This window comes from Rana temporaria, chromosome 8 (assembly GCF_905171775.1).
Source record: "Rana temporaria chromosome 8, aRanTem1.1, whole genome shotgun sequence".
In the NCBI taxonomy this organism is placed as follows: Eukaryota; Metazoa; Chordata; class Amphibia; order Anura; family Ranidae; genus Rana; species Rana temporaria.
The window spans coordinates 186,564,876-186,583,198 of NC_053496.1; the positions used below are offsets into that span (position 1 = coordinate 186,564,876).

Below are 18,323 nucleotides of genomic sequence, written 5' to 3' on the forward strand. Positions count from 1 at the left end.
CCGTCTTGCTGCCCCAGTATCCTGCTCTACTGATTACTGTCCTGCTGCCCCTGTACCTTGCCCTACTGACTCTTGTCCTCCGTCTTGCTGCCCCAGTATCCTGCTCTACTGATTCCTGTCCTCTGTCCTGCTGCCCCTGTACCCTGCTCTATTGATTCCTGTCCTCTGTCCTGCTGCCCCGTACCCTGCCCTACTGATTCCTGTCCTCTGTCCTGCTGCCCCTGTACCTTGCCCTACTGACTCTTGTCCTACGTCTTGCTGCCCCTGTACCCTGCTCTACTGACTCTTGTCCTACGTCTTGCTGCCCCTGTACCCTGCTCTACTGATTTCTGTCCTCCGTCTTGCTGCCCCTGTACCTTGCTCTACTGATTACTGTCCTCTGTCCTGCTGCCCCTGTACCTTGCCCTACTGATTCCTGTCCTCTGTCCTGCTGCCCCTGTACCTTGCCCTACTGTCTATTGTCCTCCGTCTTGCTGCCCCTGTACCCTGCTCTACTGATTCCTGTCCTCTGTCCTGCTGCCCCTGTACCCTGCTCTACTGACCCCTGTATACAGAACCCCTGGGCCCTGCCGACCCCAGTATAGGTACAAGGAAGCCCAGGTTTTGGTTAACCACACCCCTTACCCCCCCCCCCCCCCACTATTAAGTGTATAGCCACGCCCACATTTTGCAGCCGCAGATCACTTCCTCCACCGAGTGTCCCTCATTCTGAAGTCCAAACGTTATGGTACTGTCTGCCATCATATAAAAACTGTGGGCATGATATAAATCCTGAATAATTATAATAACGTATGTGTGTATCATCATCTGCTGGAGATAAAAGACGTCACAGTGACTATGGAGGAAGAGGACGGACATGACGGGGTTACTGGGTGTAAATAAAAAATAAGATCTTATTACCTCCTCAGCTGCCAATTTCAGCAATGTCTCCTCTCTACTTCCTTTCGACTCACCTCTCACCTGGAACCTCTCAATTATACCTGACGTCACTTATTTTCTTCCATAGAGACTTCCTTTCTCTATGGTAGAAGTGAGATCACCACCTTGTGGAGCTCACAGGTATTGCAGTCCCAAGAAACGTCTCGTAGTGTGAACACAGTTTCTGTCGATCTAGTTCCCCTATCGAGATGGTTCCCTGCTTGACTGCGCAGGTGCATACATAGCCCACGGAAATCTCCGAACCTTGGGCGGCATTCAGGCTCATACCTTAAGATCCCCGTGGATTGGAGGATGTTAAAAAAAGAGCCAGGAGGCCGAACGAGCGAAGAGAGGACGTGAGGCCGACTGGCCACTTACAGCAAATTCCACGTCAATCTGGACCTCTTGCTACAGCTGCTCAGGTTCGGCGATTTCCGTCGGCTCGGATTGCGCCTGCACAGTCAAGACGGGAACCATATCGATAGGAGGAACCATATGGGCAGATCAACGGCCTTGTGCTGTATTGTATATCCTTATAGATGGGTCATCTCCACTCCCACCAAGGGGGAGAGAAATATATTACTGTCTAGTCCAGCCTTTCTCAGCCAGGGTTCCTCCAAAGGGTTCTAGGGGTTCCTTGAGCAATGGACAATTTCTGTCTCTCAGTAACAGCTGACATCAATGATCTGTAAGGGTGATTAGTTATACCACTAATGCCAATGTGAGAATGTCTGTCTTTCACTGACCACTGATACAAGGGGGTCCCTCTCCCATTGGCAACCAATGTAAGGGGCTGTTACACTGACCACTGATATAAAGGAGTTCTTCTCTTATTGGTCACCAGTGTAAGGGACCACTACACTGACCACTGATATAAGGGGGTCCTTCTCTTTTTGGTCACCAATGTAATCGACCTCTATCTGACCAAGGGATGTCATCAGAAATCCAGGGGCCCCTTACAGAGCTTTAGGCCTTGGCACCAACCCCCCCCCCCCCCCCCCCCCGGGCCTGACCACTAGCATGTTCCAAGGCCCTCTCACCAAATCCACCCACTGGCCATTACTTTGGATCCTTGAGTGCACCGACTTTTATTTTAACACTCTCAACTTAATATATCCTCCATCTTTTGTCCTCCTACTCCTCTAGTCTCATCACCTCTTCCTCAATTTCCATCTCCTCCATCCCACATCCTCCTCCAGTAGCATCTCCTCCATCCTATGTCCTCATCCTTCTCCATCCCACGTCTTCCTCCGGTCCCATCTCCTCCATCCCTTGTCCTCCTCCTTCTCCATCCTACGTCTTCCTCCGGTCCCATCTCCTCCATCCCATGTCCTACTCCTTCTCCATCCTACGTCTTCCTCCGGTCCCATCTCCTCCATCCCATGTCCTACTCCTTCTCCATCCCACGTCTTCCTCCGTTCCCATCTCCTCCATCCCATGTCCTCCACCTTCTCCATCCCACGTCTTTCTCCAGTCCCATCTGCTCCATCCCATGTACTCCTCTTTCTCCATCCCACGTCTTTCTCTGGTCCCATCTCCTCCATCCCATGTCCTCCTCCTTCTCCATCCCACATCTTCCTCTGGTCCCATCTCCTCCATCCCATGTCCTCCTCCTTCTCCATCCCACATCTTCCTCCGGTCCCATCTCCTCCATCCCATGTCCTCCTCCTTCTCCATCCCACATCTTTCTCCAGTCCCATCTTCTCCATCCCATGTCCTCCTCTTTCTCCATCCCACATCTTCCTCCGGTCCCATCTCCTCCATCCCATGTCCTCCTTCTTCTCCATCCCACGTCTTTCTCCGGTCCCATCTCATGTCCTCCTCTTTCTCCATCCCACGTCTTCCTCCGGTCCCATCTCCTCCATCCCATGTCCTCCTCCTTCTCCATCCCACGTCTTTCTCCAGTCCCATCTCCTCCATCCCATGTCCTCCTCCTTCTCCATCCCACGTCTTTCTCCAGTCCCATCTCCTCCATCCCATGTCTTCCTCCTCCATCCCACGTCTTCCTTCCGGTCCCATCTCCTCCTCCATCCCACGTCTTTCTCCGGTCCCATCTCCTCCTCCACCCCACGTCTTCCTCCAGTCCCATCTCCACCATCCCATGTCCTCCTCCATCCCACGTCTTTCTCCAGTCCCATCTCCTCCATCCCATGTCCTCCTCCTTCTCCATCCCACGTCTTTCTCCAGTCCCATGTCTTCCTCCGGTCCCATCTCCTCCTCCATCCCACATCTTCCTCTGGTCCCATCTCCCTTATCCCATGTCCTCCTCCTTCTCCACCCCACGTCTTCCTCCAGTCCCATCTCTACCCCACGTCTTCCTCCAGTTCCATCTCCACCATCCCACGTCTTCCTCTGGTCCCATCTCCTCCTTCTCCATCCCACGTCTTCCTCTGGTCCCATCTCCTCCTTCTCCATCCCACGTCTTCCTCCGGTCCCATCTCCTCCATCCCATGTCCTCCTCCTTCTCCATCCCACATCTTCCTCCGGTCCCATCTCCTCCTTCTCCATCCCACGTCTTCCTCCAGTCCCATCTCCACCATCCCATGTCCTCCTCCTTCTCACGTCTTCCTCCGGTCCAATCTCGACCATCCCATGTCCTTGACTGTGCAGGCGCAATCCGAGCCGACGGAAATCGCCGAACCTGAGCAGCTGTAGCAAGAGGTCCAGATTGAAGTGGAATTTGCTCTTAGTGGCCAGTCGGCCTCACGTCCTCGCTGCGCTCGTTCGGCCTCCTGGCTGTACATTATACACTCCTGTCCCCGGCATTCTGTACATTACACACTACTGTCCCCGGCATTCTGTACATTTCAAATGCATGTCTCCTACATTCTGTACATTACACACTCCCGTCCCCTGCATTCTGTACATTACACACTCCTGTCCCCTGTATATTACACACTCCTGTCCCCTGCATTCTGTACATTACACACTCCTGTCTCTTGCATTCTGTACATTACACACTCCTGTCCCCTGCATTCTGTACATTACACACTCCCATCCCCTGCATTCTGTACATTACACACTCCCGTCCCCTGCATTCTGTACATTACACACTCCCGTCCCCTACATTCTGTACATTACACACTCCTGTCCCCTGCATTCTGTACATTACACACTCCCGTCCCCTGCATTCTGTACATTACACACTCCCATCCCCTGCATTCTGTACATTACACACTCCTTTCCTCTGCATTCTGTACATTACACACTCCTGTCCCCTGCATTCTATACATTACACACGCCTGTGCCCCACATTATAAACATTACACATTCATTCAAGTTTTTAGAAACAGGACCTGTAAGTGTTTGTGAAATCTTCCCCCACAAAATGTACTCAGCCAATGAGAGGGAATGATTCCTTTTTTGTTTTAAAAGCCCTAGAGGACCGCCTTTAAGTGGTGGGGTTGACGCGTTTCGTCCTGGAAGACGACTTGAGAAAACAGACCTCTTGCAAGAGAATAATAGACCTCTAAGGCCTTGTACTCACGGCAGGACATGTCCGATGAAAACGGTCTGCAGACCGTTTCCATCGGACATGTCTGGCCGGGGACTGCCCGGGGACTTCTGTTCGATGGCTATACACACCATCGAACAGAAGCCCGCGCGTAAACATTACGCGGGGCGTGTCCGCGGTGTCGCCGCGTCGATGACGCGGTGTCGCCGCGACAATGACGCGGCGACGTGGGCGGGCCGCCTTAAATATGCTTCCACGCATGCGTCGAAGTCATTCGACGCATGCGAGGGATGCGGGCGGCAGGACATGTACGGTAGGTCTGTACAGACGACCGTACATGTCCGGGCGGACAGGTTTCCAGCGGACTGTTTTAAAACAAGTCCGGGAAACAGTTGTCCGCTGGAAACCTGTCCGATCCGTCCCAAAATGGTCCGCTCGGGCCAACACACGGCCAAACATGTCTGCTGAAACTGGTCTGCGGACCAGTTTCAGCAGACATGTTTGGTCGTGAGTACGGGGCCTAAGTCTCCACACCACAAAATGTACTCAGCCAATGAGAGGTGATGACTCCATTTTTATTTTTCTCCTGCTATCAATAGCCAACACGGTGCAACACTTCATCCATGTCTTTGGTGATTTCTGATCTCCTTATGAAGTGTTTCTTACATGATGAAGATCAGCCATGGAGTATATCTGAGGTGTATATCAGGGTGTGCTTCTTCCCCACATGTCCAGCAACATTCATATACAAGACATTTCCCGCACTCACTAATACACCTCAAGGGTTGGGTGGGACCCCTGATGTACAGGAAGACAGGACTTCAGTGAGGAACAATTCCCTCACTCAGGACAGGGAAGTGGCTTCTTCTTTGTGTGAGATCTCTGATGTTTGGAAAGAGCGGACTTATGCATAAAACATTTCCCACACTCAGGACAGGAATACGGCTTCTCCCCCGTGTGAGATCTCAGATGTGTCCTAAAACTGGACCGCTCTGAATAACATTTCCCGCACTCAGGACAGGAATACGGCTTCTCACCCGTGTGAGATCTCTGATGTCTGGAAAGACCGGACTTCTCTGAAAAACATTTCCCACACTCAGGACAGGAATACGGCTTCTTGCCCGTGTGAACTCTCTGATGTCTGTAAAGACCGGACCTGTGTGAAAAACATTTCTCGCACTCAGCACAGTAATACAGCTTTTCTCCTGTATGCAATCTCTGATGTGTGGAAAGGCTTCCCTTTTGTGAAAAACATTTCCCGCACTCAGAACAGGAAAATGGCTTCTCCCCCGTGTGACACCTCTGATGTGTGACAAGTTCTGATTTTTTTACAAAACATTTCCTGCACTCAGAACAGGAAAATGACTTCTCCCCTGTGTGTGATCTTTGATGTCTGTAAAAATTGGACTTACTTGAAAAACATTTTCCGCACTCAGTACAGGAATACGGCTTTTCTCCCGTATGTAACCTCTGATGTCTATAAAGGTTGCCCTTTTGGGAAAAACATTTCCCGCACTCAGGACAGGAAAACGGCTTCTCCCCCGTGTGAGATCTCTGATGTGCGACAAGTTCTGTTTTTTGTCTAAAACATTTCCGGCACTCAGTACATGAATACGTCTTCTTATCTGTGTGCAATCTCTGATGTGCGTTAAGATGTGACTTCTTTGAAAAACATTTCCCGCACACAGGACAGGAATATGGCTTCTCACCTGTGTGCAAGCTTATATGCGTGTTAAGATGGGAGCTATCTGAAAAACATTTCCCACACTTAGGACAGGAATATGGCTTCTCTCCTGTGTGAGTTCTATTATGCCTAGAAAGATTGGATTTTAAGCGGAAACACTTCCCGCACTCAAGACAGGGAAAACTCTTATCTGTTGGAAGGATGGCACTGTCCCGCACAGTCATGTGAGATCTTTGATGTTTGGAAAGATCGGACTTCTGTAAAAAGCATTTCCCGCACTTAGGACAGGAATACAGTTTTTCTCCAGTGTGAGATCTCAGATGTCTGTTAAGTTGGAACTTCTGAGAAAAACATTTCCCACACTCAGGACAGGAATACGGCTTTTCCCCCGTGTGAGTTATTTTATGTATATTAAGTTTTGATTCATAATAGAAAAGTTTCCCGCACTCAGTACAGGGAAACCTCTTATCTGTTGGAAGGATGGCACCTTCCCGCACAGTCTGAGGTTCCTCAGGATAAGAGGAATACGATGGTCCGGCACCGTCCCGCACAGTCTGAGGTTCCTCAGGATAAGAGGAATACGATGGTCCGGCACCGTCCCGCACAGTCTGAGGTTCCTCAGGATAAGAGGAATACGATGGTCCGGCACCGTCCCGCACAGTCTGAGGTTCCTCAGGATAAGAGGAATACGATGGTCCGGCACCGTCCCGCACAGTCTGAGGTTCCTCGGGATAAGAGGAATACGATGGTCCGGCACCGTCCCGCACAGTCTGAGGTTCCTCAGGATAAGAGGAATACGATGGTCCGGCACCGTCCCGCACAGTCTGAGGTTCCTCAGGATAAGAGGAATACGATGGTCCGGCACCGTCCCGCACAGTCTGAGGTTCCTCGGGATAAGAGGAATACGATGGTCCGGCACCGTCCCGCACAGTCTGAGGTTCCTCAGGATAAGAGGAATAAGATGGTCCGGCACCATCCCGCACAGTCTGAGGTTCCTCAGGATAAGAGGAATACGATGGTCCGGCACCATCCCGCACAGTCTGAGGTTCCTCAGGATAAGAGGAATACGATAGTCCATCTACACTGTGTGGTGCCGGATGGACATTTGAGGTAGTCGGGTTTTCTCCTGGACTATACTGTGTGATGTCCTCATCTTCTACTTTACAGTCTGGAGACAAAGTGAGACAATCCTCTGAGGTTTTCCTCATCTCCCGTCCATCTACTAAAATAGAAATACAAAGATTATTACTAGACATGAGCTGATTGGTTCCCCTAAACCAGGACTCCGCCCACATCAGGCAGCTTTGTCTCTGAGGATCTTACAATTCCCCCCTCAAGGTAACTAGTCAATGGGTCCTCTGATCTCCTACCAGATCATTTCTTTATTCATGGACCTTAGTCAGAGAGTGAGGAAACAACGAGAACTGTCTTTTATAGGAGTGACAGTGATGAGGGGATTATAGGACGAGTGTCCCCTCCCCCTCTATCACTCATTGCTATCTTCCCAACACAAGAAGTCCTGCACTTCCTTATTTAGTCCATGATTTAGTCATGAATAACAGCGGGGCTGAGCCCCACCAGAGGTCAGAGAGTGAGGATGGGGGGGAGAACAACCAAGATGAAGACTGGACTGATCCTGAAGACCCCCATCATACTGACTCCTCCCCCTCATTATCACTTTCTGTTTAAGGTTCCAAAGTTGGAGGATGTTATCACATTATTATCAACATGTAAAAGTCTGTGCTCCAATCACATCATCAGATATAAAATCTCCAGCTGGTAGGAAATGGGTGTAACCAAAGAGAATACATATTATGGCCCAGATTCACAAAGCATTTACATCGACGTATCTCGAGATACGCCGCGTAAGTGTAAATATGCGCCGTCGTATCTATGCGCCGTGCCCAGAACTCGATACGCCTGAAAATAGGCTTCATCCAACCGACATAACTTTCCTACGCCGGCGTATCGAGGGCGCAAATTTACGCTGGCCGCAAGTGGCGCTCCCATTGATTTCCGATTTGAATATGTAAATGAGGAAGATATGTCGAGTAACAAACGTACTTGCGCCCGGCGCATAATATACGCGGTTTGCGTAAGTCGTACGTCCGGCGTAAAGTTATTCCCCATCTATGAGGCGCAACCCATGCAAAAAGGTGAACCAGGGAACACAGCCGTATTTTACGTTGTTTACGTAGTACGTGAATATGGCTAGGCGTAGGTTACGTTCACGTCGTAGGCAGTGATTCGACATATCTTAGGCATTCGATCCGATGTGATTCTGAGCATGCGCACTGGGATACGTCCACGGGATGGCGCATGCGCCATTCGTTATTCGTATCTTTATGGCGCTCGGCCCTTCATTTACATGGGGTCTCGCCTCATTAGCATGGTTCACGCCCACTTCCACTTACGACGTCTTATGCCGAGGGAGCCCAGCGCAGTTTGGGAGGCAAGTACTTAGTGAATTTGGTGCTTGTCTCTCTGCGCTAGTTCGGCGTAGCGTATATTAGATACGCTACACCGGCATAAATATGCGCCGATGTACGTGAATCCGGGCCTAAGTGTATATATAGCAGTGGGTGGAGGGGAGAGAGGAGAAGTCAGGAGTATGTAATGTACAACATAGAGTATATAGTGCAGGGGTCAGGAGTATGTAATGTACAACATAGAGTATATAGTGCAGGGGTCAGGAGTATAATGTACAACATAGTATAAATGCAGGGGTCAGGGCTCATAATATCGGTATTCAGTAATCAGTGGCGGATGAAATGATTACATGAGACAAGTTGCAGAGATCCCACACCGCTGCCTCCCATCTCCTGAGATTGCACTCAGTGACTTGGGTCTGAGACTATACAGACATATCCCTCCACCCGGCACAGCCAGCAAATAACAGAGCAAGTAACCCGGGAGAATTGTTCTGTCAGAGATCTCACTAGACCCGGGCATGGGGCAGAAGACACAAGGTACATACCCCAGGTGTCTAGGTCAAGCAAACCCTATGGTGAAAAATCAACATTTTGCTGCCAACTGAACCCCAGAATCTCCATAAATCCAGTCTAGAGACATAAATTGTGTCTGCAGCACAGAGAAGGAAGATTATCCGAGAGAAATACAGGAATACAGGACGGGGAACACAGCTCAGGAAAGTGACCAGGGGATTACAGGCTGATATCACCCAGTCCCCGCCCTACTCTGGACCAATCAGTGAGCAGTATGGGTGGAGGAATGGATTTAGTGTTAATGACCCACCTGTGCTGATCTCTGTAGGAGTGTCCTCCTCTATAAATGTCCCCGTTATTCCATCCTCCTCCATAGACTGCTGATCATCCCTCACATACGTCTCTTCTTCTTCTGATTTCACCTCAAATTCTATATCGATTGGATCTCCACTCTAAACCAAGAGAATGAGAGAGAATATCATCTGTAAGATATAAGCTTTATTATTGTGACATCACATAAAAAATCAGAAGGACTTGTTTCATCGGAAATTCCGATTGTGTGTGGGCCCCATCGGAGTAAAAATATAGAACATGTTTTAAAATCTTCCGATGGAAAAAAATCCAATGGGAAATTCCGATTGTCTGTGTGGAATTTCGTCAGAGAAAAATTGACGCATGCTCAGAATCAAGTCGATGTATGCTCGGAAGCATTGAATTTAATTTTTCTCGGCTCGTCGTAGTGTTTTACGTCACCGCGTTTTGGACAGTCGGAATTCAGTCTGATAGTGAGTATGCAAGACAGCTTGAACGCAATTCCGATGAAAAAATCCATCGGATTTTAGACCATCGGATACTCCGATCATGTGTACGCGGCATTAGTCTGTGTTTTATAATCTCCGTCCAACCAACCTTGCAATAAGGAGGGATGGTGTGACCTTCCTGTGTGGAATCCCGGGAATACAGAGGATGGGGACATCTCTCTGGGGGGTTCCTGGTATTAGGTGGCTCCATCATATCCTTGTGTCCTTCTGAAAACTCCTCCATCACTCCATACTCCTCATCCTCCTCTTTATACTCTTCTTTAATATCAATATTATCATCCCCGAGATTTCCACTCTGAATAAATAATAAAACATTCATTGTAACAAACATGCTTGTGTATAAATCATAACCACCAATAATTGTTCCTCATCTACCTGATGATGGTGGGGGATGGTGTGACCTTCCTGTGTGGAATCCCGGGAATCCTGAGTACGGGGACATCTCTCTGGTGGGTTCCCATTACTGGATCCATCTGTAGGAAACACACACACTGACTGAATACATTGTTTCTATGTGTTTATCAGATGATGGGGGATCTAGGTGGAGCCTCCGTACTGCTCTCTCCTTTACAATAAAGTCTCCTCTTACCCGGTGATGTGAGGGGCGGCTGATTCTCCATCATGACGTCCTTCCCGGCACCGCTCACCTCTCCTGTCAGCAGCTCGATGATCTCTCTGGTGACTTCTAGAATCTTCTTTGTATTTCTCTATTCTATCAGGGAGGGAGGTGGAGGCAATGTGATGGTCATATGATCTCCAGACTTCACAGGAGGAAAACTCCCAGAATCCTCCTCACCTCACTAGTCAGGTCTCCAGTTTCTCTGAAGTGGGAGGGAAATTAGGAGGTGAGGTCAGTGTGATGTCATAGGATTCCCTGACTCTGATTGGAGAAACATTGGGAGGAGGAGCTGTGGGGGGTGCTCTGTGAGGTTTCTGTACACAGAATCATTTCTCCCGGGTGCCTCCCTCCTCTCCTAAACTGAAAGAGGAACTTTGTGTTTGGGCTTTGCCAGGACACATCATATTCCTGTGATCTCCGTGTACTCCGGAGACTTTACTGATCACATTTTCGGATGAATTTCTGAGACTGGGGTCATTATGGGAAAAAAAATCCAGACATTTACTACAATTTTTTTCCCTATTTCTTCTTATTTGACTCTGTCTGTCCACCTGCAAGGTGATTGATGTGGTCAGACTCTGGGTGGAGACCAAACCTGATTTAACCCCTTCCTTACTGGGCCATTATAAAATGACGCCATTCTGGGCCATTCTTCCCGGCAATCTAGGGCGCACGCCCGCCGCACCGCTCGTGACCCGGCGCGCGTGCCTGGCAGTCGCGATGTAAACACACAGATCCACCTCCTGTCAGAGGTGAGGAGACCGATGTGTGTTCCAAGTACAGAGGAACACACATCGGTCTCCTCCCCTTGTGAGTCCCCCTCCCCCTACAGTTAGAACACACTTTAGGGAACAGCGGCCCCTAGTGTTAACCCCTTCCCTGCCAGTCACATTTACACTGTAATCAGTGCAGTTTTATAGCACTAATCGCTGTGAATGGTCCCAAAAACTTGGCAAAAGTTTCCGATGTGTCCGCCGCAATGTCACGGTCAAAATAAAAATCGCAGATCACCACCATTACTAGTAAAAAAAAAAAAAAAATGTCATACATCTATCCCCTATTTTGTAAACGCTATAACTTTTGCGCAAACCAATCAATATACGCTTATTGCAATTTTCTTTACCAAAAATATGTAGAAGAATACGTATCGGTCTAAACTGAGGATTTTTTAAATTTTTTTCTTAAATTGTGATATTTATTAAATCAAAAAGTAAAAAAATATTGTGTTTTTTTTTTTTTAAATTGTCGCTTTGTTTATAGCGCAAAAAACAAAAACCGCCGAGATGTTCAAACGACCACCAAATGAAAGCTCTATTTGTGGGGGGGGAAAAAGGGATAGATTCAGGTAGCAATTACGCCTGCGTATCCATAGATACGCAGCGTAATTGCTAAGTAGCGCCGGCGTATCAACTTTCTGTATTCAGAAAGCTCGATACGCCGACTGTAGCCTAAGATACGACTGGCATAAGGCTCTTATGCCGTCGTATCTTAGGCTGCATTCTGAGGCTGGCCGCTAGGTGGCGTTCCCGTAGTTGTCAGCGTAGAGTATGCAAATTGCATACTCACGCCGATTCACAAACGTGTGCGCGCCCGGCGGTCGTGTTTTACGTTGTTTGCGTTCGGCGCTTTCGTCGTAAGGCTGCTCCTGCTATTAGGAGGCGCAGCCAATGGCAAGTATAGACGTCGTTCCCGCGTCGCGATTTTCGAAATTTACGTTGTTTGCGTAAGTGGATCGTGAATGGCGCTGGACGCCATTTACGTTCACGTCGAAGCAAATGACGTCCTTGCGACATCATTTACCGCAATGCACGTCGGGAAATTTTCCCGACGGAGCACGCGCCTAATTTAAATGATCCACGCCCCCTACGGGATCATTTAAATTATGCGCGCTTACGCCGGCCCCTTTTACGAAACGCCGCCGCAAATTACGGAGCAAATGCTTCGTGAATGAAGCGTAGCTCAAGTAATTTACGGAGGCGTAGCGTAAAAACGGTACGCTGCGCCGCCGTAGCAGTGCGCGCCCCTACCTGAATCTACCCCACAGATTTCATTTGGGTACAGTGTTGCATGACCGCGCAATTGTCATTCAAAGTGCAACAGCGCTGAAAACTGAAAATTGGTCTGGGCTGGAAGGGGGTGAAAATGCCTTGTATGGAAGGGGTTAAAGCCAGCCAAGCCTGCAGTCTCATGCTTGTGATATTATGTTTGTAACACTTGCTCCAAGCTTATATAAATCACACTCCCATATTACCTCCCTCCCCCTTCTGCTTCTCCTAACCTCTGGAGATTAAACCCCAAACCCTGGGCCTCCATCATTAAACTGTGCCCGAATCTCCCATCACCCCATGCCCTCTGGCAACAGCTGCAATCCACACAATTTAGTTTCTATCCCTCTTCTCCCCAAACCAGCCTCCCCTTCTCTTGCACCCTTTGGAACGCCTGCTCTGTCTGTAAAGCCCTGTACACACGATCAGTCCATCCGATGAAAATGGTCTGAAGGACAGTTGTCTTAGGTTAACCGATGAAGCTGACTGATGGTCCGTCACGCCTACACACCATAGGTTAAATAACCGATGGTGTCAGAACGCGGTGACGTAAAACACAACGACGTGCTGAAAAAAACGAAGTTCAATGCTTCCAAGCATGCGTCGACTTGATTCTGAGCATGCGCAGGTTTTTAACCGATGGTTTTGCATACTAACAATCGGTTTTGACCTATCGCTTAGCAATCCATCGGTTAAATTTTAAAGCAAGTTTGCTTTTTTTTAACCGATGGTTAAATAACCTATGGGGCCCACACACGATCGGTTTTGACCGATGAAAACGGTGCGTCAGACCGGTCTCATCGGTTTAACCGATCGTGTGTACGCGGCCTAACAAACTCACTTCTGCCCATCACCTCTTCATCACAAACTACTTGCTGTTACTGAAACCTGACTTCATGAATCGGATACTGCTTCTTCTGCTTCCCTCTCCCATGATGGCCTTCTATGGACTCACTTCCTCAGACCCATTGGATGGAAGGGAGGTGGAGTGGGAATCCTTCTAGCCCCACATCGCATCTTTTAGATACTTCACCCACCTCCCTCTCTGTCACTGTACTAATTTGAGGCACATTGTATTCATCTATTTTCTCCACTTTATTTAGGAAGTACTGTGCCATCGGCCTCCTGGACCGTTATCAACGTTTTCTTGGTGACTTCTTTGCCTGGCTACCCTACTTTCTCTCTTCGGAAATTCCTGTAATTATTCTCGATGACTTCAACATCCCTGTTAATACTAACACTCCTGCTACTTTTAAACTTCTCAGTCTAACCTTCTCTTTTATATTGTATATATGTTGTATTATATTGTAACTGTACTGTCTGCCCTCATGTTGTGCAAACTGTTGGCTCTATATAAATCCTGTATAATAATAATATATGTGTGTATTATCATCTGCTGGCGATAAAGGACATCACAGTGACTATGGAGGAAGAGGACGGACATGACGGGGGTTACTGGGTGTAAATAGAAGATAAGGGGCCAGATTCACGTAGCTCAGCGGATCTATAGATCCGCTCGATCTACGTGAATTAAGATCTGCTCTCGCAAGTTTAGGAGACAAGTGGCTAATTCACAAACCACTTACCTGCAAACTTGCGACGGCGGATCCTAAATCCCCCGGCGGAATTCAAATTCCGCGGCTAGGGGAGTGTCATATTTAAATCAGGCGCGTTCCCGCGCCGATTTAAATACGCATGCGTCGTCCGGGGGAATTTCCCGGCGTGCATTGCTCCCACTGACGTCAATAGGACGTCAGTGGTTGCGACGTGAGCGGGACTTGCGACGCGCGTGTTCGTGAATCGGCGTACGCAAACGACGTAGGAAATTTCAAATTCGACGCGGGAACGCCGGCTATACTTAACATTGGCTGCGCTTGATAAAAGAAAGGGTAAGTATACGACGGAAAACCGCTACGGAAACTACGTAAAAACACTGCGACGGGTCCGCGTACGTTCGTGAATTTGCGTATCTCGCTGATTTACATATTATTTATCGTAAATCAGCGGGAACGCCCCCGGCGCCATTTTTAAATTTAAAAAAAGATCCGACAGTGTAACACTGTCGGATCTAGCCCTATCTATGCGTATCTGATTCTATGAATCAGGCGCATAGATAGGACCAGTTTACGTCAGAGATACGATGGTGTATCTGTAGATACACCGTCGTATCTCTTTGTGAATCTGGCCCAAGATCTTATTACCTCCTCTGCTGCTTCTTCCAGCAATGTCTCCTCAGTCTCTACTTCCTCCCGACTCACCTCTCACCCAAAACTTCCTGTTTGTATCTGACATCACTTCCTGTCTTCCATAGAGACTTCCTTTCTCTATGGTAAATGTGAGATCACCGTCCTGTGGAGCTCAGAGGAACTGCAGCCCCCGAGAAACGTCTCGTAGTGTGAACACGTCCTTGTGCTGTGTGTGTATGTATTGTATATCCTTATAGATGTGTAGTGCTCCCCCCGCAGGAGCCACTGGTGATAACTGGTTCTTTCCCAAACAGCACAGAGGCCGCCAGTCACCCAAGTAACAGTCCATTCACTCCGGGTCAAAAAAACAGTCTAGGAGACTTTTTGTAATGTATTACTTGTAGAATCTGTAAATGTAGAGGGATTTGGGCAGAGACATAAATATTGGGTCACAATTGCGACCCAGCCCTATGCTTCTAGGAGCTGTATGGCTCCCCTGTCATATTTGTCTACACTTGGATAGAAGGAGCCGATCGTCCCCATCTCGTTCCTGCAGCCGCTGGAAGCCGGCTTCTCCCCCACTGCCATTCAACGAGGGCTGCAGGAGGGTGATATAGGCGATCTATTCCTCTAAATGCCACAACCCCCCCCCCCCCTATCCAGTCTGGTGCTAGGTATTTCTTGCAGTCATGATCCACGATGTGACAAAAGGCAAGCAGTCATCAATCTGCCTTCCAGCCCCGCCCCCTCCCCCCTCAACTCTGGCTCCCATTTCTTGCCTGCAGGCTGCTCCTGGTAAGTTAAGAGAATTGCTTACAAATGCCACAGCGCATTCCTGATTTTGGAAGAACAGACCAGCACCTGAGCGAGTATAGTGTGGGACTACGTGTCCTCCCCATCACACTGCACCCATCACACTAGCTCCTCCCCCACACACTGCACCCATCACACTAGCTCCTCCCCATCACACTGCACCCATCACACTAGCTCCTCCCAATCACACTAGCTCCTCCCCATCACACTGCACCCATCACACTAGCTCCTCCCCCACACACTGCACCCATCACACTAGCTCCTCGCCATCACACTGCACCCATCACACTAGCTCCTCCCAATCACACTAGCTCCTCCCCATCACACTGAACCCATCACACTAGCTCCTCGCCATCACACTGCACCCATCACACTAGCTCCTCCCAATCACACTAGCTCCTCCCCATCACACTGCACCCATCACACTAGCTCCTCGCCATCACACTGCACCCATCACACTAGCTCCTCCCCATCACACTAGCTCCTCCCCATCCACGCTGCACACATCACACTAGCTCCTCCCCGTCACGCTGGCCCCCACCACACTGACACTGCATTACACACTCCTGTCCCCTGCATTCTGTACATTACACACTCCTATCCCCTGCATTCTGTACATTACACACTCCTGTCCCCTGTATATTACACACTCCTGTCCCCTGCATTCTGTACATAACACACTCCCGTCCTCTGTATTCTGTACATTACACACTCCTGTCCCCTGCATTCTGTACATAACACACTCCCGTCCCCTGCATTCTGTGCATTACACACTCCTGTCCCCTGCATTCTGTACATTACACACTCCTATCCCCTGCATTCTGTACATTACACACTCCTGTCCCCTGTATATTACACACTCCTGTCCCCTGTATTTTTTACATTACACACTCCTGTCCACTGTATTCTATATATTACACACTCCTGTCCCCTGTGTTCTGTACATTACACACTCCTATTCCCTGAATTCTGTACATTATACACTCCTGTCCCCAGCATTCTGTACATTACACACTCCTGTCCCCAGCATTCTGTACATTACACACCCCTGTCCTCTGTATTCTGTACATTACACACCCCTGTCCTCTGTATTCTGTACATTACACACCCCTGTCCTCTGCATTCTGTACATTACACACTCCTGTCCCCTGCATTCTGTACATTACACACTCCTGTCCCCTGCATTCTGTACATTACACACTCCTGTCCCCAGCATTCTGTACATTACACACCCCTGTCCTCTGTATTCTGTACATTACACACCCCTGTCCTCTGTATTCTGTACATTACACACCCCTGTCCTCTGTATTCTGTACATTACACACCCCTGTCCTCTGCATTCTGTACATTACACACTCCTGTCCCCTGCATTCTGTACATTACACACTCCTGTCCCCTGCATTCTGTACATTACACACTCCTGTCCCCTGAATTCTGTACATTACACACTCCTGTCCCCTACATTCTGTACATTACACACTCCTGTCCTCTGTATTCTGTACATTACACACTCCTGTCCCCTGTATTCTTACATTACACACTCCTGTCCCCTGCATTCTGTACATTACACACCCCTGTCCCCTGTATTCTTACATTACACACTCCTGTCCCCTGCATTCTGTACATTACACACCCCTGTCCTCTGTATTTTGTACATTACACACCCCTGTCCTCTGTATTCTGTACATTACACACCCCTGTCCCCTGTATTCTGCACATTACACACCCCTGTCCCCTGCATTCTGTACATTACACACTCCTGTCCCCTGCATTCTGTACATTACACACTCCTGTCCCCTGCATTCTGTACATTACACACTCCTGTCCCCTGCATTCTGTACATTACACACTCCTGTCCCCAGCATTCTGTACATTACACACCCCTGTCCTCTGTATTCTGTACATTACACACCCCTGTCCTCTGTATTCTGTACATTACACACCCCTGTCCTCTGTATTCTGTACATTACACACCCCTGTCCTCTGCATTCTGTACATTACACACTCCTGTCCCCTGCATTCTGTACATTACACACTCCTGTCCCCTGCATTCTGTACATTACACACTCCTGTCCCCTGAATTCTGTACATTACACACTCCTGTCCCCTACATTCTGTACATTACACACTCCTGTCCTCTGTATTCTGTACATTACACACTCCTGTCCCCTGTATTCTTACATTACACACTCCTGTCCCCTGCATTCTGTACATTACACACCCCTGTCCCCTGTATTCTTACATTACACACTCCTGTCCCCTGCATTCTGTACATTACACACCCCTGTCCTCTGTATTTTGTACATTACACACCCCTGTCCTCTGTATTCTGTACATTACACACCCCTGTCCCCTGTATTCTGCACATTACACACCCCTGTCCCCTGCATTCTGTACATTACACACTCCTGTCCCCTGCATTCTGTACATTACACACTCCTGTCCCCTGCATTCTGTACATTACACACCCCTGTCCCCTGTATTCTTACATTACACACTCCTGTCCCCTGCATTCTGTACATTACACACCCCTGTCCTCTGTATTTTGTACATTACACACCCCTGTCCTCTGTATTCTGTACATTACACACTCCTGTCCCCTGTATTCTGCACATTACACACCCCTGTCCCCTGCATTCTGTACATTACACACTCCTGTCCCCTGCATTCTGTACATTACACACTCCTGTCCCCTGCATTCTGTACATTACACACTCCTGTCCCCTGCATTCTGTACATTACATGAGATTAATCCAGTGGAGAGGAGAACCACATCCAAAAAAGGACAGGAAACTCCAAAGGCCACAGGAAAAATGGAACTTTGAATGTGCCAATCAA

At 48.7% G+C, this 18,323-nt stretch overlaps 1 protein-coding gene across 1 annotated transcript; it reads right to left on the reverse strand.

Annotated features, from left to right (window-relative positions):
* Positions 1-5,212: 5,212 nt before the first annotated feature.
* LOC120910638 (gastrula zinc finger protein XlCGF17.1-like) lies at positions 5,213-6,560 on the reverse strand. Its single transcript, XM_040322393.1, has one exon. It carries the CDS (start codon positions 6,278-6,280, stop codon positions 5,213-5,215), a length of 1,068 nt encoding a protein of 355 aa, XP_040178327.1. The 5' UTR covers positions 6,281-6,560.
* Between the last annotated feature and the right edge of the window lie 11,763 nt (positions 6,561-18,323).